The sequence below is a fragment of the Sander lucioperca genome, chromosome 11 (assembly GCF_008315115.2).
Source record: "Sander lucioperca isolate FBNREF2018 chromosome 11, SLUC_FBN_1.2, whole genome shotgun sequence".
Taxonomy (NCBI): Eukaryota; Metazoa; Chordata; class Actinopteri; order Perciformes; family Percidae; genus Sander; species Sander lucioperca.
The window spans coordinates 37,698,862-37,723,704 of record NC_050183.1 but is presented as its reverse complement, the minus strand read 5'-3'; the positions used below and the strand labels follow the sequence as shown (position 1 = coordinate 37,723,704).

Below are 24,843 nucleotides of genomic sequence, written 5' to 3'. Positions count from 1 at the left end.
AAAAGAAAAACTGTAAATGGAACCTTTGCATCTCCTCACTTGTGGCATCTGTGTTTCAGCATGGCACCTTGAAGCAGTATACCAGCAACACATGCAGAGGAGAGAAAGATTAGATTAAGACTTAAGTTATTTACCAGTTTTTGTAAATATTGGGTTTTAAAATTCAATACCTGCACATTAGCCCTGAATTTGCCCTACGATTTCATCATCTTATCAAAATATGTGCAACATCTACTAACAAAAGTTAAAAGAAAATGGACTCATGCCTATGCTGATGTTTTTTAAACGCATGGATGAAGTAAATTCAAAGGATTTATATGGCTGACTAGGTCCAAATCACAGAGCCATGGATGCGTAATCTGGCAGGAAATGAAGTCAAGCATTAACAGTATTAAGTTTACTCTATCTTAGTTTAAGATTAAGTTGCAACAGATGCAACTACTGTAGCCGGCTGCATTGATAAGATGGGTTCATATCAGATCGACAAATAGTCGGTATGGAGATGGATCAGAGTTGGACCTGGTGAACTTGCTGCTTAGCTCATTTCTTGATCTGTTCATTGAAGGAATCAAGGCTATCTGTTTTGTTTTTATTTCATATGGCATCAGTGCTATCCCCCACCTGTGGGGGGTATTGTGTTGAAGTGGCTGCTGAAACCTCTGCGTGTAGATACACTTCGCTGTGGTGACTACATCACAAAGATTGAGTGTGAACTCTCTGTCTGGTCAAAACCCCCTCTTTTTCACTGTCTGAACCTCAGTCATTCCCTGCAGTGTGAACGATGGCCGCGTGTTTTTAGTGCGAATGATGAGATGTCTGTGTGTGAACCCCCCTCCCCCACTCCCCCCAGCCCTCCGCCTACGCTTCACCACATGATGGCCTGGGTGGGCCTCCCCCTGTGAGTGACCCAGTTGTGAGGCGCGGTGCTTGCGAGGCCTCTTAGCCCCGTGTCTGAGCCCAGATTAATGACTGCCGATGATGATCCTGTGGTCTTTCGTCCTGCCCACACTCCCTCCCTTCCTGCTTCTCTTCACCACCCCATCAACATACTTTTTCTTTTTTCTTTATCTACTTTTTTTTTTACTTAACTCATGTTGCTGTAAATCAGCAAATGGACAAGTAATAGCTGCACTGTGTAAGGATATTTCTCTTTCCCCTCAAGCTCCCTGACTTCTGTAACCCACCACTACCTGTACACAAGATCCTTGCCCTAAGCCCATGAACCTTCACCCCCTCTTATCTGCAACAATCAAACAACATGGAGGACTTCTCTTCTGCCCCCTAGTTGTCCAGTAGACTTAATACAAAACCCTTGTGGTTGAATAAAGCGGTTTGAGGTTAGTTTGATGTTAATCTTCATCTACTCTCCATCCCTTGCCACAACCAATGTTCTTCTAGTGTAGAGACCTTTACACGGTCATAACCTGAATTACATTAAACCCCTATTAGTTAAGGATTTTACCCTAGAAATCCCTTTTCTTCCTGAGAATACAATTATCCAGCACCAGGCATTGTGTAGCTCTCTGTTTCCATCTCGAGCAGCAGGATTCACTCGACATTGTTCCCCGTGAAAGAACAACTCAAAGCCTATTGTTAAATGAAGCCATCTCCGTCGTGTTTTCCCCTGAATTAACCGTGATCATTTTAAATCCCCTGTTTCCTTCACACTCCCCTGGCCATATCAAGCTTTGTTTAAGTCATTTAGATTACCTTCTCCTGTCCCCCTTCAACACCCCTTATCTCTCTACCCATTTCATAAATCATCAGGGCCTTCATTTTTTCCCCTCAATCCTCCCCCTTGCCCCCTTACCACCCCCTACCCACTGCGATCTCTCGCTCTCTCGCTCTCTCGCTCTCTCTCTCTCTCTCTCTCTCTCACACTGACTGACTGGATCCCAGCCCCCATCTCTCTCTCCCTCTCTTCGCTCCCTCTCCTCAGCCCAGCTGCCTGTGGAGTTGGATGTGGTCCAGGAACAGGCAGATGGCTCTGTAATTAGAAGTGCATCTCTCCATTCCCTTTCCACTTCTCCCTGTTAAATCAAATTACAGAAAAAATCCCTTCTCTGGATTAGCATTCTTTGCAGCATAGCCTCCGTTCTTTTCCTCTATCTGCCATGTTCTACTGAGAAGGAGAGGAAAAGACGGACTGAGTGGTGACTGGTGTTGGGAAACTGGGGGCTTCTCATGTCCGTCTTCAGTCTGTGGCTTTGGAGAGCAGAGATGTGTGTAGCTTAAGGCCCAGCATCCATTTTTGATTGCAATATGTAGAAAGGATGTGTGATTTGACTCTTTAGTGTGTGTGTGTGAAAGGGAGGGGCTGCAGGCTAGGCAGGGCGATGTCACTAGGGTCCTGGGAGCTAGAGGAAGTGCTCACTGTGCACTGGGATTCAAGCCGTCGCTGTGCCCAGCATGGCATGGCCGCTGTGTTCTCCTCCACAGACAAGAAGCCGGCTTGCCTCCCCTGCCAGCAGACTCCCTCTTGCCATCTTGTGGCCACTTGAAGCTAGTGTAATTAAATGCTTTTCAAAAGCAAGAACAGGGTGGATCGATACCTTAGTACTTGATGCTCAGGGCTACAAAGGAGAACACTATCTTATTTTAATCGAGAATCAAATGTCCAAGTGTATATATATTTCCATTTTAGAAGTCACAGTCTAACTGCTTACTGTCTGCATGTTTGTTTAGGTATATGCTTCCACATCTGGTGATGAGTATGCAAGAGACAATGGAGGATATCCTGGTGCTAAGCCTGGAGCTGTCTACCCTGGCTCTTTCTATATGCAAGGTAACGTTTCACATAATATCACTGAAAGTAATTTGTTCTGTGATCCTATTTGTGAAGGTGTTTTCACATTTGCAAATGTGTCTCCGCTTTTCTCAGAAGACCCCTGGTCGTCTTCTGGCTACTCTGCCATGCTGGGTAACTCTCCTCACATTGGACAGCCAGGCTCCTTCTCTGCAATTAACCCACAGGACAGGATGGTGCGTAGAACAGGCCTCAATTTTCAATCATTTATTGCTTTATTTTTATTATTGCTCACATCTTCTAGTGTTGCTTGTAAGGAAATTATGCGGTGAACTAAAAGGGATAACATTTCATTGAGAGCAAAGACTTTAGCGTCTGTTCTTCAAAAGTGTAAAAAGTTCATTTTCTTTAATAAAACCACATATATGAGATGCATGAACTAAATTACCTGTTAACATTTTAGGTACTACATAAGGTTGAATAAATAAATCTTCCTTCATGAAGCATTTGTCACATTTGTTTATTTTTTTGTGAGGGGTCTGTGCCTTATGAAGCTACTTGTATCCCCTTTCCAGAAGCGTCAACCCCTGCCTCTGTCCCCACAGAACTATCCTCTGCATGGGAGCGATGTCAACGGCTTCCACTCAGCCCCCACCACCTACAATCACACACCCACCATCAACGGAGAAGGCATCATGGGTAAGGAACTTTTTAAAATGAACTTATCACACTAGTATCTTGGTAGCGTCTGTCCCATGGTCATTTGATTTTTTTTTTTTTTTTTCTTTTCTCAAAAACAAATTACCGGATCATCTGACTCACATTATTTATTTTGTCTCTGCAGCCAACCGAGGCACCACAGCTGGCAGTTCCGGAGATGAAATTGGAAAGGCTCTTGCCTCAGTGAGTTTTTTTCTGTTTGTTATTCTTTTTTTTTTTTAAATTAGTGCTGGGCAATGAAACAATTACAGTAATTTTGTTTTATTTCCTCTGAAGTGAAAATCTCTGATGTAGATTTGTGTGGAGAGAGAACAAATGAGTACAAATTTAACTAAGAGTGGTGACAGTCAAAAATGTTTCATCAGTGGTTTAGCATTATTTTCGTTGTTCCCTCAAAACAGGTGAATGTCCATTTAAAAATTTGCTGAAGGCACATCTTCAGTGAAAAACCGTTTCAAGCAAATTCAAGGACCTAATAATAGTTGTATTCTGAAATGCGATGTGATGCATTGTGTTTTGTATATCTGGAATTTTCAGTTTTAAAGTGTACAAACAATTCTCAAGTCCAATTTTGATTCAAGATACATATTGTATGATATAGAAACATTATTTCCTGTAGAAAAAATCTATTGTGACACATTGTCCAGCCATAGTTCACTGATTGACTAAAATGCAATGAAACGCAATGTAATGTATTCTTAAGGTGTGCCATAATGTTGGGGTGTTTTGATCAATTCTTTCAGATTTACCCATCGGACCACAACAGTAATAACTTCTCCTCAGCTCCATCTACTCCTGGATCTCCTCAGGCTATTGCAGGTACAGTTGGATTATTACATATAGATCATAAGAGCGTCAAATTATTACTACTTGTATATGAAAAGGCAACATTTTGAGGTTTTAATGTGTTATGCAGAGGCACTTAAAGGCATTTAATCTCCAATCACCCCGTAATGTGTCATCTAAAACTACTAAAAAACATCTAAAAATCTGCATTTTCATAAACACATTATTTAGTCTTTTGAAAGACCTTGTCTTTATTTTACCCGCATCATTTAGGTACTATCTTGCTTTGATGCAAGATTCTTGTCAACCTAACAGCTGAGTAAATTTTGCCAATCAGAAGGTTGGTAAACTCAGTTCAGGTGGTTTTATCCTGTGCTTTATTCTCACTCATGCAACCACAAATTTGGATAATATTTCAATTTCAGCTACAGAATACCTACATCTGTCCAATTTATTTAACTTGTTCAGTTTGATTGCAACCTTGTTTTTGGCACACAAAAATGAATCCGTTGAAATTGTTGGAGCAGAAATGATCCTCTGCATGTTTAATATTCTTCAGCACAGAAATGTGTCTGCAGCTCCATCTGCTGTAAAGTTAAGAATTACCACTATACACTTTCCCAATATTTCTCTCTACAGGAGCTCAGTCTCAGTGGCAAAGACCAACCACACCCAACTATGAAGGGCAACCACACACACTGGTATGTTGAAACATTTCTCTGCCACATCAAAGTTAATTTGAAGCGAGAGGTTGCCATAATATATTCTTATTTTAGTTAAGTACACAGTAAAGTGCAATTAATTATTTCTCAGAAACATACTGTGCATTTATAATGTAAACTGTTTCTTGGACTTGTATTCTGTTGTTATATTGATATATAAGTGCACGCTTATTGTGTTTATATAGCAGAGTAAAATGGAGGACCGTTTGGAGGAGGCCATCCATGTACTGCGTAGCCATGCTGTGGGCCAGGGCTTAGAGGGTGCCCCCGACATGCACAGCCTGCTCTCTGCAGTACACAACGGGGGCCTCGGGGGCCTCTCTCCAGCTTTTCCCAATGCAAGCCTTGCCCTCAGCAACAGACATCCTGCCATGGTGAGTCACCTACTCTGCTCAAATTTTGTTTCATTTGTGTGTGTTCAAAAGAGACTTGGACTTCTGATGGTAAATGACAAACATGAAGCAAACAAAGGTCTTAATTTGTGTTTGTGGTTAATTTGATCACGTACATAATATCAATCAACATTCCTGAAACCTCTCTGCAAGAAGTTTGTTCTCTTACTGACATAATGGAGATCGAAATGTGTTGGAAGTACATGCTCATACCATCAGCCATTGCTGAAGAAGCTGTCTGTATCGAGGTTTAAATAAACATACTATATGTTGTCTGTAACTTGGCTTACAAGAACCGTTACGTGCAATACACTTTGAAGTATTGATTAATAGGGTACCTTGATTTTATGTTGTTAAATTGCCTTTTAGAAGAAATTAGTTTTCTGTCCTAATTAGCAAGAAAATATGAGGAAAAAAAACAGTAAAAATTGCATTCCTAATGCAATTAATTTAATTTCCATGAAGAACAAATGTCAAACATATTATCATTTGTGCCATCTGCTGGCCAAAAGTAAAATTGCAAGCAATTAGGAGTAAATAGTATTTTTATGCATCTTGTTTTAGTGAGTTAAATGGAGTTGGTCCCCACGCACTGCGGCTGCCCACTGCTCCTGTATATAGGATGGGTTAAATGCAATAGGCAAATTTAGTTTCTATGTATGTAGGTGCTTAGAAATGACAATGGCACCTTTCACCTTTAATTAACACTGGTTACACAAAAAGATGTTTGGAAAAAATATGCCATAACATTTTTAATGAGCTACATCAATGATTAAATATTTGCTCTCACACAGATGTGGATATGTCAAGTTATTTTTTCTCTCTCATTATATCTTGAAGTTGCAGTCTGTTTTCCCAAGGGTGTAGTTGTGATATGTCTGTCCACATCATGCTTCTCCACCTTCACCAGCAGGGAGGGAAACACGAGGAGCCCACAGGCCTGCCTCCCAGCAGCACTCTTCTGCACGGTCATCACGCATCCGGACCCACACCGCCAGTTGGCCAGCCGGAAGGCTTTACCAGTAAGCCCAAATAGATATCTTGTTACTTTGTTGTTGTTCAGTAAAACTGCACAATAGCATGTCTTGTATTTAGTCGTATCATGATTGAGTATCTGGGTGTTGAAATCAAAACATTTGATTTTGTGGCAAAGCTTGTGTACACAGTGTTTCCTCTAGAATTTATTTCTGCTAATGTTAGCTACCGACCGTTACCTTGAAACCATCCAGCAAATAGACGGTACCGTAGGGTGATTTAATGTCACCGCTCATTTTACACAGTTTAACAACAACAAAACGCTGAGTTAACATTACTAGCTACGTTTTTATGTGAAAATAAATGTTATGTTGGTTTTGAGCGGTCTGCACCCCCACTAACCTGGAAAACGGTTTTAAAACAGTAACGTTAATACGGCGTGTCAGAGGAATACAGCGTTCTCCTGTAGCGTGGAGTCAGATGCCGAGGAACCGTCACCGCAGCGTTCGCTAACGTTAGCTTCTTGTCTGATAAACGGTAAATACATCAAATTCAGTCTCCACAATGCTGTTTTCCAATAAACTGTAGCGGTCATATTTCACGGGACCCGCGTGAGTGCAGATTTCATGTCGCAGCTTTCGTCGCTGTTTGTCACTTTGCCTAAGATTGAGTGACAAGTGTACTCTCCCTGTTTATTTGGTTGCCATGACTTTGCGAGTGATGACGTCCTGTCACCGTTCCAGTTGCTCACCCTAAGGGGAGAGAGAGCAGATGACAGTTCGCTTGAGTTCAGTAGAGCACATGGCTCTGCAGAGTCATGAAATTATGACTTTATGACTTTTCATAAACAGCTGAAGGAGCAGCGATGCGCGGTGTACATAGTGGAAACCCTGTTGTTCGTCTGCCCTATTTCTGATACCGTGGCGGCAGAAATTTTACAGTGTGGTAATGTCAACATAGAGGAAACACTGGTACATACAGTGATATGCATTTGAGAATTCTTCAATGATCTCTGCTTAACTTTATTAGCTTTCCATGTTCTTCTGTTGTATTACATCCCCTCTTTAGAGATGTTTCAGTACTTTGGAACATCCTAACATCTATGCGTTTGTCCCTAGGTCTCCCTGGTGGTTTGGCCCGCTCCACGCACTCCTCTAGCAGCTCAGACATCAAAAGAGAAGACAAAGAGGATGATGAAAACTCATCTGTTGCAGACAAATCCGAAGACGAAAAAAAGGAGTCCAAGGCAGCACGCAGTCGAAGGTAAGGTGGTCCTTACTCTGTTTTCTAGTCTTTGTGCTCTAGATTTGTGTTTTAATCAAAAACGTTATAAAACTGCATTTAGAAAAAACTGCACTTACTGAATTTAATGGCATGAAATAAGAAATTGTATCCCACAAAGGCGGAGATTGTCTAGACACAATTGCCAAGTGTGAAAATTTATAAAGGAACCCATTTGCTATTGGAAATTTCTGCTGCAAGGTTCCACATGTCAGCTGTTAAATGACTAAGACAATGTTATTCATCTTAGTCATCTCCTCTGTGCTGTGTGCCCCACTGATTGCCCAGACTATGTTAGGTATTTAACAATGTTGAAATCCCCCTTCCCTTCATGTCACGCTTTCAGAAAGGAGGCGTTGACCCTCCAGATGCTCTCTAGCCTTTCAGACCAGAAAGATGAGTAAGTTTCTCCAATAGAGGGGCAATTTCTTGTGCTTTGTGGGCTCTTGCACATTATGAAGCTGGTGTCGAAAATCTGACTTTTGATTGGTAGAATCAGTTATAAAATGATATATCTTGGATAATGTTTTTCAAGGATTCCCTTTTTTATATAGTATGCATTTAACTTCTCACACGTCTATTATTTTTAGTGCATCCATTCAGTACAAAGCTTAACTGTGGGTGTACAGTCCCTGCTATTGATGCTAAATTTAAAGTAGCTGAATGCTAGTCATAAGGTCACACTAAGGTATTTGATGGTATGTCTTGAAATTTCTTTCTGCCTGTGGCTTCATCATTTCATCTCTTTTTGTAACTAGTCTAGAGGACGAAGATGACGAGGATCTTCCCCCTGAGGTGAAGATGGAGCGTGAGAAGGAACGGCGAGTGGCTAACAATGCCCGAGAGCGTCTCAGAGTACGGGACATCAACGAGGCATTTAAAGAGCTTGGGAGGATGTGCCAGCTGCACCTCAGCCACGACAAACCTCAGACCAAACTTCTCATCCTGCACCAAGCCGTCAATGTCATCCTTAATTTAGAACAGCAAGTCAGAGGTCAGTCTGCAAGCAGCACATCATTAATGGGAAGCACAGTTGTGTTTACCTCTGTTAAATCCAGTAATTGTTTTATACTGAGAAGGCCTGTTTCTGTTTTCCCTTTTCTCTGTCAGAGCGTAACCTTAACCCTAAGGCAGCATGTTTAAAACGCCGTGAGGAGGAGAAGGTGTCTGGGGTGGTGGGTGAAGCACCCATGCAGCTCTCAGGAGGCCATCCTAGTATGGGAGGAGATGGCCACAACCCAGTTGGCCACATGTAACACCAGGTAGGCCTTAAGGATTGTCTACTGAACTGATTATTTAGGATGTAACACTTAGTAGGTTATAGGTATTTTTTTTTTACCCACAATTACATTAAAGTTATAATCCTTAAGATTTCAGTCTCCGTTGATTTGGCAACACCCATGGTTACTGGTGGTAACCACAAATGCGGTTCAGTATAGGGCTGCACGACATTGGAAAAAAATAACATTGCAATATTTTTTTTCCCTGCGATATATATTCCGCTATGAAAAAAGACCGTCATTTTTACAAGATGACATAAATAGCTCTATTTGGAAATAATAAATAATTCTCGACTACTTGGGTGATTTTGTAGGAGAGTGGAAAATAAAAATGAAAAAGGAACTTTTCTTATGTCAACCATTCAACCATTGTTGAACTTTAATGCTTTACAAAAACCAAAGCAAGTAAGCGCTGTGACTACTCTTCTGAAGAGATTTTGGAGAGAGAAATTAGGTAGAAATACACTGACTGACTGACATGACACCATTGTATTCATATAATACCATCAATCCAGGCTAAAGTGAATGATATTAATAATGCATGCATGTTGCTTCCTCTAAATTTCAGGTTGTGGTCGACTAGCAGGGCCTGCTTTGGTTGTTTGATAAATTGATCAACATTGATTGTGATTGGTGGTTTGCTGTGCATGCAGAGCCTGCATGTCACGCACTAGCAACAAACTGTGTATCCAAGAACACTTAAATCAGTGTAAATTACGTTATATCAGACACAGACTGCTGTTGTAGATTGGTGTTAAGTTTCCAGCATCGCGGCTCCGAACCAGACGTCTTGTTTCTTTAGGCTAACGTTATTAGCTTTAGCCTGGCTGGTAGCAGCTTTCTGCGGTGAAAAATGGCCGGGAGATGTCGTGATTACGTTGCATTAATCAGGTGATTTAGTTTGTCTTTGCAGCAAACATAAAAAAACCTTCTGACTACTGTAGCTTCACTACCCATGGAAAAGCATGTGCATCACTATGTCAGCAGCAGCTGCCGCTTACGGTACTTTTCTACACACGGAGAGCCTCACTTCCCATAACAAACCCCGTTGGACTAACGTTACGTCACATACACACGTTGCCCACATGGCTACCTGTCTTAAAGGGGAAGGGTCGGCCGGTAACAATCGTATAAAAGGAGAACAGTGAAACTTTTTTATCAAGCAGCAGAGAAGTTGTAGCGTCAACATCGCAACGTCCTGCGATGTGACTATCGCACATGCGCACATCGCGATGTAGACGATGAAACAAAATATCGTGCAGCCCTAGTTCAGTACTACAAATCCCACAATTCTTGGGAAAGAAAACACTCCTAGACCAGCGATTTTGTCAGAAATACAACAAGAGTACCCAAAAGAAGTCTATAATTGGTCTTTTCCCATCATTCCATGAGCAATCGCTATCTAATTTAATGATGCACATGCAGTTATCAACACAACAGCAGGACTCAGTAAAGTTGGTTACCTTGATGAGCAGCAGGTGTGCAGCCTGTAGCTCTTCATCTACCAGCTTGTTGTGGCTGCTCCTTCTTGTTCCATTACTTGTAGATGTAGATGTATTTTTGATAGACGACCGCTCTCTGCACTAACCGCAGTGACAAATACATTGTCTTACCTGTGGCTGCTTTACGATTAAAGCCACTCCATGTTTTGCCAGTTGAATGTTTTAAATGTTAAGGAGCAGGAGTAGAACATGTTTCTTTTGAAAGAGCAGCAATTTCCCTTGAATCCCTTGTGTGTAAGGGCAACTTGAATCCAGCATGGGAAGGCGGAATCCGCCACAAACGATGAAAACACAACTACTAAATGTAAATGCATTGAGTGGCTATTGCTGGACCATACGTGCTATCAAAAATGGGGTTTGATTTTGGGAATATTTTAAGGATTATAATTTAAAATATGAATTGACTATTTTGTAGGAGTCAGTGGGCTCAGTATTGTCCTCAATATTTTGTTGATGTCTTTATTGTAAAGGAATACAACATAATGTTTGTGGTCCTTGCTTTTTACAGATCTGGTGGTGTTTCCCTGGCTGTCAGAGGATGTGGCCTTAACAGATTTCTTCCACCCATTATTCTCAGTGTGTGTGTGTATATGTGGACATGTCTGTGTATTGTCCGTTCAAGTTTCAAGATGCACATTCACACACTCGTACACACATGCATACTGCCAAAACTGACACAGCCTGTTTGTCGCACTCCCAACCATGACTACAAGCTCAAATGTGAAGAACTTTTTTTTAGTTTTGCTTTGTTTTATACATGTAAAAAAAATTCTTCTTGGTTTCCACAAGATGATGGAACACCGGAGTACATTTTGTCCTGCCACAAATTGGGACTTCACACACTGCCGAGAGGTGCTCCTGTGAAAGAAAGGAGACCTAAACAAACACAAATTGAATCAAGGATTTGTGCCTAATTGTTACATGTTTTCTATTTGACATTTAAGCAAATTGCTTTACATGTGAGGAACATTTATTGTGTGGGATTGCTTATGTGTATGAGCAATTATTTTTAATGTATGTCATTCCCAGCGTGATGGTACAGTCTTACATATGTTATGTAACCAAGCCCATAGTTGAAGTTGAATTGTCTAAATTCAGTGACTTTTCCTTAACCTTATCAGTAAGTGTTGAAGGGAAGGCGAGGGAAAGGTCAAAGCCTTGACAGTTCAAAAGCAGCTTTTTAAAAGATGGGAACTCTGACCTAGAGGAAGTCTCTGACTGATGCCTGGTCTCATCCCACGAGGCATCTGGAGACTTGGAATAGAAGACTCCTTCCTTGAAGGTTATGAATTATCCAAGTGGTAGAGTCTGTCAACTTCAAAATCGTTTTCCCCATTTGTTGACCACAAATTCTAGTGTTACTCCAGTAATCCCTTGTCATAGGTTCAGGTGTTTGTACTGCTTTATGTACAAAAGCATACTTAAGACAAGACAAAGCACAGTTGTATAGGTTTAGGCTTAAAAGTTAAGTGTCAACCTGTTGTGCATTTCAGTCCCTGAAAGTCTTGTATAAAAGCCATTTGAGACGCTTGCTAAGTGATCAGCACCACTTAGTGCTCTTACTTACCTAAAATGGTTTTCTGACAATGCCAGCAGAATTAACAGCTCAAGTTTTTCCTCCTTAATTGATGTTCTGTAAAAGACAAAAAAATCTGGGTTCCTTTTTGATGAAGGGATCTCATCAGTCCACAGTTGTTTGAAGCAGACAAGCCTTAGTGTAACGGAGGCTTTCTTTTCCTAAATGAGCATTCCCACTGAATTACAGCCCCTCACCTTCCTCCTGAGTAAGTTTGTTCTCACACTTCTTACTGAGAGAAGTGTGATGTGTAAATTCACTTCATACATTACTCTGATATGTTTCATTTTTCAAAATTAAATATATATATAAAATATATATTTTTTGTTAGTCTATACATTGTAGATTTTTTTACATAAATGGCAATATTAGTTTGAAGTTTAGAGTGTATTGTAGATGAGCTGAATAAGGGGGATATTTGACATTTGACACCGGGATGGCAGAGGAAAAAGGTCAACAGATGATAAATAAAAAAGCATTTGGTGTATCCTTGATTCCAGTTTTAGTTGTAAGGCGTATCATCAGCTACCCAGATGATTTTTTTTTTCTTTCCATTTGGGGGATTTTGTGCCACAGTCTTGTAGAAGTCTTCTTACTTTAGCAGTGAGGCACTGAGGAAAAATGTCAGAAGATTTCTGTCTCTAACAGTAATTATGCAACTGGTATTTGAATGTAGCTACCATACAAATGTGGATCACCTTCATTTTCAAAATTGTGTTCCTGGGTTTTGTCAGTACAGTATACTAGTTTCCATTTCACCATTTTCTAATGTTTGCCCTCAAAGTGGCTCTCAGTGTGCAGCTCACTTCTTAGTAGCCTGCACATTTATTTGGAGGCAGACGTCCGTATTTGGGTGTAAGGTAATGGATAATATGGAGAACAAAACAGTGTTATTGTGATGTTATTCCCATGTCATATCATGTTGTGAATGGTTTTTACCAACATGTAATCACAAATGGGAGGTAGAGCACGTCGTGTGTTTAATTTCTACAAAAAGAGATGAAGAAAAAGACCTATACAAATCAATAGTGTGGCCTTTTCATTCTCAAGACTTAAGATGACATGATGGGAGAGTGATACCTTATCAGTGCCTGAACTTGTATTTTCTTTTAAGACAATTTTATTTTGTGATCCATATCATTTCATATATCATGGAGATTAAAGAGGTACTTGTTCATTCCCCCACCCTCCCTTCTCCTAATGCTTTTTTCAATTTTCAGGAAGAAGTTTAAATGGTATAAAGAGATTTTCTTTCAGTGTATCTAGTTAAATAAATAAATGTTACGTAGATCTTGTTCAGTTTTTATTCCCTTTTTTTTCTAATTATTCAACTGGATTATATTGCCCAAACTGCTGTTTTAGTTAAGGTAATGGGTCCAGGTCATGAGTTTTCTTTCTATCTGCCCTTTATTGCTATATCATTTGACATCACTTGACAACAGGGTTGAAGAGATGCTTCTTTTGGCTCTGATTGTCTGCTTTTGATGCACATTAACATGTTTCAGTGTATGTGTTGCTTCAATTTCAATGTAGGGAGTGAGTTTTATTTTCTGTCGTAGCTAGAACCTCTAATGACTTGGAGCATTTTAAGTTTCTGTCTATTGGAGAGCAAGCCCTTTGCTGCAGTGACTTTCAGTATATTCAGGATAGTCTCGAGTGACTATTTTCACCTCCTGACCTTTCACTCTTCCAGCTCTTTGATGCCATTGACAGTGACTTTTTGTGAGAAGTTCTAATCACTTCTTTCAAAAAGTTGTATTTGAAGTTTTTCTTTTTAATATTACAAGATCAATAATTGTACTGACTATTGCTGGTTTGTTCCATAAGGAAAATCTGACTTGATGTCATTTAGTATTCTGTGAGCATCCCATCAGCCTACATACTCAAATTATTTGTTTGGGGGGGGGGAACCTTATTTCTTTACATGAGTCTTGACATAGACACAATGAAATCTGCAGAAAAGCAAGCCGACCGCTGCAGGAGCACATGATGTCAACAGAAAATTACAATATTATGATGGAAAATGTTAAGTTGACGGGCTTGAACTTGTTTTGGTATAAGAAAGCAGTAATAAAACACTTGCTTTCAACAGTTTTGTCATATCTTTGTTGAGCTAAAAGGGGAGACTATTGAGTGTTAAAATACATTCACAGGTACAGAGCCTGACATATTGGGAGTGAGGACACTGTTGACTCCTGCAGGGTCCTGTGCCTCACTCAATCTCTCTCTTTTTTTTTTTATATATATATATATATAAATATATATAGTTGAGAACTGTCCTGTATATAACAGTAATGTAGCAATAAATGTGCCATTTTTAATAACAGATTATACCTTTTCCAATGTCTGGCTTTTGAATATTGTATACATAAAAAGGAAAATAAAGGAAAACAATGTAATAAAGGGTTTATTGTAGTTCGGAAAATGAATTTGTTCATATTTGCCATTGTCAATTGCCGGATAGGGAATAAATGCGTTTATGACAGCTTCATGATTATGCAACCAAGGCACCACATATAAATTCAAGACATGATACAAGTAAATGCCAGTTGATTTCATAAAGTCAACGCGTGCAGGACTGGAATATTTAGTTATTATTAATGTATTACCACATGGTTGCCTAAGGCAGAGTACACAGAGGCTTTAAAACAAATCTATGTTGTAAACAGAGACTTGTGGCCTGAAATGACCCGTAGCTGTTGCACGCAGCTTGTTGGTTATTTAAATAACAGGCATAAGAAAAGGCAGCCCAGGGTCCTTAACGGCCATCATTGAGAAAACATTTTCAAGGTGTTGCCAAATCCCGTCAACTCTTTGGTGTTGCTAAAGAACTACAACTGAGAGGTCAGGATGGTCCAGAAAATACTAAATAAATTCGTCGGTACCAAGTACATTACTATTCTAAGGACGTGGTAAGTTTAACCAACAACACAGAGTGGAGTCACGTTACTGTAGTAGAAATATTTTTTGAGTAACTTACTTTCGTCATGTTCAAAATGCTATCAACGCCTCTGTGCCCTTCTGTGTTTTGCTTAATACAGTCTCAGGCTTACTAGCTAACTTTAGCTTAGCCTGCTTGTTTATTTTCTACTGACTTAGCTAGCTGGGCTTTTTAGCATGATTTTCCTAGATAACTGAAGAGCTAGGTTAGTGGAGGAGGTATGGGACGGTGTTAACATTGCCACTGTCTTGTACTTGTATTTGTAAGTATTGTGTTATCTTAAATGTGTCAGAGATTTAATTGCTAGGTAACCTTATCAAAATGACTGTAATGCCCTCAATAACGTTATCTCAGTACAGAACTGCTCATATTCCTTTGATAAAATATAGTGATATAACATATAGTTTATTTATGAAATATTTGACCAGTTTATTAGTCTGATAAACCTCCCAATTATGCAAAATCAAATATATATTATCAGAATTCAATATGTGCGTTAATGCCATGATGTGTTTTTTTTGTAACATTTTCTCCCTCAAATATGATGGTTTGCCTTACAATGAAATTATACTTGACAGCTGTTTGTTTTTGTATAACTATATTGAGAGCACAGCACTATAATTGATCTTGCAATGTGCACACAGAGAAAAACTCAGATGGTCACTGCTGAACAGTAATTTATGAAGATTATTATTTGTAATCAATTAATTTGTTGATTAGCAAATAAACGAACATAAGTACTAACTAATCAATTTTTAAAAGCTTTTCTATCAGCTCACTAATTATTTGACCCTTTGTCTAATCAGAAATTCACTTTTGCCTATGTATGACAACTTAAACCAGTGTTCAAGCTCGTTTCATTTGGTTCTAGTTGTCAGTTATCACAAAACTTATGACTTATAATTATACTAATTATAATAATGAACTTGTGAAAATAGCAACCACTGACTAAGGTGGGAAAAAGATGTTTTTTAAGTTCAAACTGCTGCAGTTGACAGTTCTTCAGAATATGAATATGGTAGCTTTTTGTGAGTTAACCACCATTAGACTTAGGGAAGTGTGCATGCTGAAACTTAAAAATGCTGTCCTGACAAAAGTGTAAGACTTGTAAGATCATGCCACCTGAATTAAGGAGTATAACTATCCAAGTTACTCTTGATACGTGTGTTGCAGTCAATCCCATCAATGAATCCCATTGTTTTTTCCATCAAGGGTACCAAATATGGCTGCCTGGGGAACAGTTGTTGGAGTGGCGGTCGTTCACTTCACAGACTGGCGATTGGTCCTGGACTATGTGCCATACATTAAAGGGAAGTTCAGCGAGGATGAGTAAAGTCCTACAAAACTAAATTGTGAGTGTATTGTTATTATAACCAACACTTGTGTAACTGAGCTTTTGTTCACACACTTTGTTTGCAATGTGCAGTTGGATTGCTCATTAGCTTTAGCCCCACCTATGTACTCATGATAAGATGCAGACAGGTGCAGGCCATGCCAGGTGTAGGAACTGAACATTCAAGTAAACACACTTGAGTATTGATTAAAGTTTCTGTCACCTTGCATACACTTGGCAGTTTGTAGGAACTCAACTCATGCATCTGTAAAAGCAACCTCATACTGAGGCCAGAAATCCCTGCTATTCGAAAACATCTGTAGTGCTCACTAACAAAAGCTTACTGTAGGATAAAGGCCATAGAGTTCTTGTAGCTCTTGTAAGCTTGTTAAGATGACAACTGTGCAGACATAAAGGCTTCATGCCTCTCTAATCTGAAAGCTTTGCAAAAGGGTCAGATTAGTTTTAGAATAGAAACCGAGTCAATTTATGACAAAATAAAGGTTTAGAAAAAGTATGCATTGAGCAGAGCTGGCTCGACATATTTATTTTAATTTCAATTGTTCGAATATATTTTTGTGATGTAGTGGTTAGAGCTTGACTATTTTTAAATGGTCAATTTAGATATGTTTTCACTCTGTTCATAATTATGAATAATGTGACATTTTTGGTACTGGCCATTTGTGCTTTCCTACAATAATCAAGTATAATACCAGTATTATAATACTTGTATTGCAATCTAAATCCCAGACAATATCCAATATCCTGGTCCTCACCTACAAAGCCCTCCACCATCTGGCCCCCTCATACCTCACTGACCTCTCCCCGTACCAACTCTCACGGTCCCTCAGATCCACCTCAGCCGGTCTCCTCTGCATCCACAAGTCCAACCTCTGCAGTTTTGGGGACAGAGCCAGCTCCCAGGCTCTGGAACTCCCTCCCCCAAGAGATCCGCACCTCTGAGTCCCTCACCATCTTCCAGTCCCGCCTCAAGACCCTTGTTTTGTTTTGCTTTGTTTTGTTTTGTTGTGCATTGTTTTTATTATCTACCTGCCCTGTAAAGCGACTTTGAGTTCGTGAAAAGGGCTATATAAATTCAGTTTATTATTATTATTATTATTATTCTGATATCACACTACAGACATTATATTGATATTTCCAAGCCCTATTCAAGTTTATACACCTTCAGAGCCCTCCTCACCATCCTGAACCCACTGCCACTTCCACCATACCCCTTTAACCCCTACTTGGATGTGGTCTTGTCAGAAATCAAACCTCAGAGACAGGAAGGATGTGCTTTTCTTACACACTGATGTGTTCATGAACAATTTGCTAACGAATGGGCTGTGTGTCTTACCTACAGGACCAGGGCTTGGGAATGGGCACATGGGTGGATTGCTTACACAAGCAAGCTTAAGTATGATGCCCTGGCTCAACAATCAGTCACCGAGGGCTTGTTAGGAGTTTGGACTATGAGATGCATAAATGCTGTTTTTGATCCATTATTATTTAATGTGCATAAATCTTAATTTGCTCCAATGTGTCCAGTTATTCTGCAAAATGCCAACTATTAAAAGGTTCTGTTTAAATTGTTTGCTGAGAGTTTTTTTTTAATCTATTTTGTGTTCAATGCTGATTTACTTTTCTTTTGCATGGGGCAGTTTTAAAAGCGTGGCTTTAGTACACCAGATATTTGCCAACTGGTCATGACTAATTGTACTGTAAAAGTATTGTGAAATAAAAATGTATTGAGGATAATGTATATGTAAAGTCGGTGATAATATAATTTACTTTTCATGCTGAATCACACATATTCACCGAGGTTTATGGGCCTAGTTGCACACTGAGAATACGCCAGGTTCGCCCAGACATTATACTCATGTTATCAGCCAGGCTGCGAAATTTGCGTGGATAATGTCTTTCATTTCTCCCATCGAAGGGGGAGGGGACTGAAAGAGGAGAGGGGAGAAGGGATTTAACATAGCGAGAGGGAGAAAGCGAGATAGTGTCTTCAAGATGGATAAAAACGAGTAAGTACATCATCTGAAGGCTTATGAAATCACCAACAACTGCATGCATTGTAACTGTATCGTTTGATGCGCGATATGTCGTTTTCATAATATATTTGGAAAGTATGTTTATCACCGATTAGGCAGCTGCACTGTGGTTTCGCATTTGCAAATAGCAATGCTGTGGTCTTCAGCTAGGATGTCGGTCTTTTTTGTAGCATCATTTTAAATATGCTTTAATTTTTTAATTTTCCCTAATTTACAGCTAGTATGGAGTCGGTACACTGCGTCGACAGTGTGCTATTTCGACAGATTTTAACCTTGCAAAGCGGATCGCATTTTTTCTGCATCGTTGTTGCATACACAAAGCCTCCACAAATGCATGTATATGCTTTTAAAATGGTGTCTGTGTTTTATCAATAAGATATACTTTGTTCATTCATAAAAGCCGGCTCCAAGTCGGAATGACAACGGTAGGCATTGTCGTGGTGAAATGGCTCTCCTATTTCACGTAGCTAACATGGAACTTTCACATCTTGTGTTACTGAGCATGCTACAAGTGAGGAACGCTATTTTACTACATAGTATTTTTAATTATTCAGCGGCGTCCATATTGTTGTCACGGCACCTGCGTGATTACTATTTACGGTCTATTTGTAGCCGTAGCCTAATTTATGTTTCCCATAGGTTAACATTGATATAGTGCTAGCTACTAGCGTCAATAAGCTGGACAATAGAAAATAACACTTCCGGTAAACATTTCAAAACAAAAGACTAACGGCCATAATTTATTTTGTTGTAAATGTTGGTGTTTCACCTTCACGTGACCTTTCTCGTGATGTGATCAGGGACTGGTCCTTGAATTGGATTAGGTTAAATAACCCAAAGTTTTGAGATAACCAATTTGAAAATTAAATTTAAACTAACGTTATATTCAAAGACTTGCTAGAATATTTTAATTCAAGGGGGAGACCTTGACATAAGTACTAACTAACTACTACAGTACTAACTAACTACTACAGCCTGTTACTACAGCCGCGTTGTCCTATGTTTTCCTTGCGGATGTAGCCCTCGTGCCCCGTGCACGACAGGCAGGTGGTGATTTGGCCGAGGTCCGCGGCGGAGCGATCTGCGCGACGACAAAGAAACGAGATGTTGTTAGCAGTGAGATCCCATTACAGAGGACGCATGTTATAATATGGTCGAAACAAAAGCGTAAGAAGCGATAGGCCTGACATCCAAAAAATCCTTAAATCCAATCCGCAGTAACTTTTAGTGGATTTATAGGCTACTCGCGTGGGAAATGGAGAAGAAAAGGTGGGATTGCACTGCTCTCCCCAAGGGCTGGAAAATGGAAGAAGTGACCAGAAAGTCGGGTTTGTCAGCTGGAAAAAGCGATGTCTATTATTTTAGGTACTAAACGAACGAGGGCTTGCAAAACTTATAGGTGCACAAGACAGAGTTTGCGCACCGAAACAAGACAGCAGTATGATAAGGGGGACGGTGGTCTGTGTAAAGTTTGGGATGGGGAGGGGGGGTCTGTTTGCAGCCGGGTAACAAGGCCAGCCAGGCCAGCTACTATCACAAGTGTTAAGATAAGAAGCAGTCTGTCCAACCGTGCAGGCTAGTAGTAGCAGCTCCTGGCGAGGCCTTTGATAAATAAAACTCGGTGTCATCTCAGTTAATACTCTTTATTTCCCATTGAAGTGTATCTACAACGCCAGATTTGTTTTCATTTAGCAGAGGAGAAGAGCAAGATGAGGAACAGAGGCAAGAGAGGGGGGAGGCGGGTCGGTTGTATAGTTTGTGGTAGGCTAACTGTACACTCATACTGGTGTTAACTGTGGTTTGTGATGATGTAAGATACATTTGCATGAGTTACTAGCACGTAACCACCCACAGATGTACCTTTTGTTGGTCATTGCTCAGGCTAATAAGATATTGTTTCCATTCTGAAACATTTGGTCAAGTGTTAATATTGCCATGTTTACGTGTTCACTGGTTCTTAGGGGTTCATTTTAAGGCTGTACATATCATTTTGTTAAATATGTTTTTATATATAGTCTGCTCATTATACAAAAATGTGTGCAGCTTAGATACCAAGGCTAAGGTAGAGTGTTCATCAAAGATTGCATTCATTTCACAAAGTAATGTGATTTTAGTGTCATTGCCCACTTGAATGTGATCTGCTTCTGTTTGCTTTTGACCTGTTGCATGTTGTGGTCCTTGTTTGTAATTTGTCTGTCTGCTGTGTCTGTGTTAGAAGTGTGACCTGTCACGTTTAGTTTCCCTGCCGTCGTCTCGGTTTGGTTTTTAGTCTTGCTGCCTTTTCTGTTTTTTGTAAAAGATGATTCAAGTATAATAGTAGTTTTCTCATGTCTCTGCCTCCCCGCCAGTCCATCTGGGAAGAAGTTTCGGAGCAAGCCTCAGCTGGCCCGTTACCTTGGTAACCAGATGGACCTCAGCTCCTTTGATTTCCGCACGGGGAAGATGCTGATGAGCAAGCTGAACAAGAACCGCCAGAGACTGCGCTATGATAACAACAACCAGAACAAGGTGAGGCAGACAAGCTCATGATGACCAGCCACTGACTGCCAAACACTTAAAGAGGTACATTTTATTAGCACACCCGGTGGCACGGTGTTGATGAAAGACAGTAAAATTATATATTTTTTTCCTTTCAGATTTGATTTCATATGCTGCATCATTTCAGTTAACTGGTTTGAGCACTGACATAGGCCTCTAAGTGCTGTATGAATGATGTCTGCTTGCGTGGTTGTAATCAACAGTCTTGTGGAATAACAGGTCATATTCTGTCTCTTTGCCCCTTCACATTCTCCTGTCCATCCTGGCCTCATCCTCCCTCTGTGCTTGATATTTTTAAGGGCAAACCTGACTTGAACACATCACTCCCAGTCAGGCAGACAGCCTCCATCTTTAAGCAGCCTGTTACCAAGGTTACTAACCACCCAAACAACAAAGTGAAGACGGACCCGCAGAAAGCTGTCGACCAGCCCAGACAGGTGAACAGTCTCCATCTGTTACTGTTAACACCATCCCATACAAACCAGAAACCCCTGATATCTGATGCTGTGCTAATGCCGGATGGGAAACTTTGAAACTGGATGGACCAGACATGAGTTTTATTATTTTAATGATGTGTTCATTTCTTTCTGTACTGGAAGCAGCGGCATATTTTCATTTAAATGTTTTGGTTTATTTGTGTCAAAACTGCCTGCAGCTAATATTACTCAGTTTTTTGTCTACAGCTATTTTGGGAGAAGAAACTCAGTGGTCTTAATGCCTATGACATTGCAGAGGAGCTGGTGAAAACAATGGAACTGCCTAAAGGTCTGCAAGGTAATATACACAAGTTAAACATTGATTCTTCAGACAGAAAAAAAACATTCTGAAGTGACATTATTGCTCAGCAACAGTTTAAAAATGTTTTTGTATAAGATGTAACTAATTCTCAGCAGTTACTGCTGAGGTGTTTCTTCAAAATGTCCTTTAACCATGCGTTTGGTCCTTCAGGTGTTGGTCCAGGCTGCACAGACAAGACTCTCCTGTCAGCCATTGCGAGCGCTCTGCACACTAGCGCTGCTCCCATCACCGGCCAGCTGTCTGCAGCTGTGGAGAAGAACCCAGGAGTCTGGCTCAACACCACACAGCCGCTGTGCAAGGCCTTCATAGTCACTGATGAGGACATCAGGTGGGCGATCACAGAACACATCTGTACATGGATCACCTGTTGTTTATTTTTTGTTTTCTGTACTAGGTGTTAGAAGCTGATATGTTAATTGCTGGAGCCAATATCAAGTCAGATCCAAAATTCTATTTTCTCATTTGAACTTTTTGCTTTGAGCAAAATGTATCCGCATGTGTGTGTCTGTGAAACAGTTGTGTTACAAATATTGCTCAGATCTCCTTCAGTGTATTTAAAAACAGGAAAAAACTACAGGCAGTGTGAATAATGGCATATTGTATCTGTTTTTCCCAGTCCATGAGGCTTCCATATTGGCTTCCATTTTATATGCTGAAGCACAATAACAACTATGAAAAGGCTGAGTCACAAAGACATAATGGAGAAATCTTTGGATTTTGAAGATTTCTTCATCCCTTTTTGTCTTCTTTGACCCCCCCCTGAAGTTGATGGAGTTGAGTCTGTTCCACAGTCCATAACAAGTGACCCTGCTCTTTGTAAAAACACACCATCTGTTCGGTGCTGATTCAGTGGCTGTTATAGGCAGCTGAAACTGCCAACTGTAACAGCTTCCTGTTGTGTTTGTGTGTAGGAAACAGGAGGAGCTGGTGTACAGTGTGAGAAAAAGGCTAGAGGAGGCACTGATGGCTGATATGTTGGCTCATGTCGAGGAGGCTGCCAATGAGGGAGACACTCTGAAGGACGAGGGCAACGGCAGTGAAGATATGGAGAGCGTATAGCACAGGTTGGTTAAGGGACAATTTAGGCAAATTATATCGACAATGTATTACCTGTCCCACCTGTGGCTAGCTTGCTGCAGGTAAAAAGGCATATGAGTTTTGTACTTAGTGCATATACAGTGGTGCTCATAAGTTTAGGAACCCATGCTAAAGTTGACAAAAAAGAGGAATAAAAAAAATCATCTTGTGGAAATTGATCTTAATGCCTTAATTAAAAAAAATAGGAAAAATACAACCTTTAAGGACACCAGTTTTCTTTGTTAATGAATAATGTATCGTAAATAAATAACTGTTCTTCCTTAAAATACGGGGCATAAGTGCCTACACCCCTATGTTAAATTCCATCATCACATACCCTTCACCATACCTAGAGATTGGCATGGGGTACTTTCCATAAAATCATCTCTCAATGCAAATCAAACCAGCTATTAGGCTAACTGAAATAAAACCATGCCAATCTCTAGGTGGCCTTTTTAAAAATAAAAATCTGCCTGCCTCTATAGGAATTTAACATAGGGGTGTACTCACTTATGCCCCCTGTATTTTAAGGAAGAACATTTATTTATTTACGATACATTATTCATTCACAAAGAAAATTGGTGTCCTTAAAGGTTGGATTTTTTCCTAATTTTTTTAATTAAGGCATTAAGATGAATTTCCAAAAGATGATTTTTGTATTCCTCTTTTTAGTCAACTTTAGCATGGGTTCATAAACTTATGAGCACCACTGTATTATTACACAATATAAGATGCAACCTAGCAGTCCAAAAAAACTAGAGAATGTTTTTTTTTCTAACTGTCAATCCTCTCTTCTTGTAGGGTTTTGTTCAACACCTGTAAACATGACCATGAGCAGTCGGAGCCATACAGCAGTCCTGCCCTGATGAACTGTCCCTGAGTATCTGCGTCCAACTTTAAACCTTAACCCGACTTACACCAGTCCAGTTCAACCTAAAGAACTGTCTTCTCCTCTCCTGAACCCACAAACGCTTGGCGTCTCAAATGCGTCTATTCATCATTAACTCCACTGGATGGGACTCATTGACTTCAACTGCAATTAAATTACTCGACGTATTTCTGAGCTTGGTTGATTTTTTTTGACTGACATTTTTAAAAAATTCCCCTGAACTTTCAAATATTAAAAAAATAACTTATCTACAGTGTGACAAATTCAGTGTTTGATGAGAAGTGTGTTTTTTACTGAAAGGCTTTGAATGGGTTTGTATTTTTTGTGACAATCATGTCAAATTCAAACATTTTATGTCAGCAAAAAGTTGATCTGGGTGCTTTTTTTTTGTTGTTTGTTTTGGGCAGATTGGAAATGAATGTTTTGTATCTTTGGCTCTTGAATTTTATGATGCACTCCACAAGTTGTCAGACACAAAACACTGTCTTTTCTAGTGGAACCAGTTGAGATGTAACTATACTGAGTTGATCTCATTTAAATTAGTATCGGTGCCAACCTGCAGGCCGGCTGATGTTACTAATGCAAATGGTGACGTTTTTAATCCCTTGTACATCCATTGGAGGGGATAGAGTCAAGTTTTTATTGTTGTAATTTCAAAGAAATATTGTACTTCATGACGGCTGTGTCATCCTGTGACTCATGTTCAGTATTGATCCTAAAGGAGACATGTCATTTTGAAGAGGGTTGTTTGAAGTGCGTTTAACTAAAGTCTGCTTGGTATTTTACCCTAAGCGTAAAATGTGCTGTACACATGATGGTAAAGAAATGACTTGAAACCTCTATCTATTGTACAATTATGTTTTGTAGTCCTAATCATTATAGGTGCTTTACTGTGAAACATCGCTGTTTAGTCTTTGTTTCTATCAGTTTCAGTCCATGTTTCTTTTTAATGTGTCAATGTTACCACACACATGCTGCCTCTTAGTACACCCACGCACAGAATTGGTGACACAAGCAAATTATGGTTAAGAAATTGAGTTTAAATGTCATTTAGCATCTGAGGAATAATGATTTTGTATTTTTTTTTTTTTTTTTATCCCTGTCAATTATTGATGATAATGTATCCAGCTGAAATCATGAATATCCCTTTTCAATATCAGCAGGCTGATTGCTGAAATGAATTTGATTGTATTACTTATTAAAAATGAGTCGATATGCCATTAAGTCTGC

General features: G+C 39.8%; 3 protein-coding genes across 31 annotated transcripts in view; all 3 read left to right on the top strand.

The window, feature by feature from the left end:
• The window catches only part of tcf3b (transcription factor 3b), a 31,739-nt gene extending 17,351 nt beyond the window's left edge, over positions 1-14,388 (top strand). For 13 of the 21 annotated variants that reach the window (XM_036007379.1, XM_036007372.1, XM_036007377.1 and 10 more), the window contains 12 exons: positions 2,686-2,982; positions 3,352-3,445; positions 3,591-3,649; positions 4,210-4,285; positions 4,892-4,953; positions 5,160-5,348; positions 6,277-6,388; positions 7,460-7,604; positions 7,969-8,022; positions 8,381-8,616; positions 8,733-8,884; positions 10,913-14,388. In XM_036007379.1, the coding sequence (XP_035863272.1) occupies positions 2,686-2,982; positions 3,352-3,445; positions 3,591-3,649; positions 4,210-4,285; positions 4,892-4,953; positions 5,160-5,348; positions 6,277-6,388; positions 7,460-7,604; positions 7,969-8,022; positions 8,381-8,616; positions 8,733-8,878 (1,470 nt within the window). In that variant the 3' untranslated portion in view covers positions 8,879-8,884; positions 10,913-14,388. Of the gene's footprint in view, positions 1-2,685; positions 2,983-3,321; positions 3,446-3,590; positions 3,650-4,209; positions 4,286-4,891; positions 4,954-5,159; positions 5,349-6,276; positions 6,389-7,459; positions 7,605-7,968; positions 8,023-8,380; positions 8,617-8,732; positions 8,885-10,912 lie in introns of all 21 variants that reach the window. The other 8 variants (XM_036007381.1, XM_036007380.1, XM_036007383.1 and 5 more) reach the window with 5 other exon arrangements.
• A 346-nt stretch (positions 14,389-14,734) lies between these two features.
• LOC116063347 (cytochrome b-c1 complex subunit 10-like) lies at positions 14,735-17,848 on the top strand. 3 transcript variants are annotated; one of them, XM_031318309.2, is made up of 3 exons: positions 14,735-14,892; positions 16,134-16,273; positions 17,106-17,848. In XM_031318309.2, the coding sequence occupies exons 1-2, from the start codon at positions 14,831-14,833 to the stop codon at positions 16,252-16,254; spliced, it is 183 nt and encodes a 60-aa protein (XP_031174169.1). In that variant the 5' UTR covers positions 14,735-14,830; the 3' UTR covers positions 16,255-16,273; positions 17,106-17,848. The 3 variants fall into 3 exon arrangements, with proteins under 3 accessions (XP_031174169.1, XP_031174170.1, XP_031174168.1); XM_031318310.2 differs by having other exon boundaries at positions 14,738-14,892; positions 17,005-17,117; XM_031318308.2 differs by having other exon boundaries at positions 14,763-14,892; positions 17,618-17,848.
• Positions 17,849-18,075: 227 nt separating this feature from the next.
• mbd3b (methyl-CpG binding domain protein 3b) lies at positions 18,076-24,830 on the top strand. 7 transcript variants are annotated; one of them, XM_031318305.2, is made up of 8 exons: positions 18,156-18,284; positions 20,004-20,072; positions 20,660-20,819; positions 21,149-21,286; positions 21,533-21,623; positions 21,798-21,975; positions 22,559-22,711; positions 23,526-24,830. In XM_031318305.2, exons 1-7 carry the CDS (start codon positions 18,271-18,273, stop codon positions 22,704-22,706), a joined length of 798 nt encoding a protein of 265 aa, XP_031174165.1. In that variant the 5' UTR covers positions 18,156-18,270; the 3' UTR covers positions 22,707-22,711; positions 23,526-24,830. The 7 variants fall into 7 exon arrangements, with proteins under 7 accessions (XP_031174166.1, XP_031174165.1, XP_035863281.1 ...); XM_036007388.1 differs by having other exon boundaries at positions 18,256-18,284; positions 20,007-20,033; XM_036007386.1 differs by having other exon boundaries at positions 18,256-18,284; positions 20,007-20,072.
• Positions 24,831-24,843: the final 13 nt, after the last annotated feature.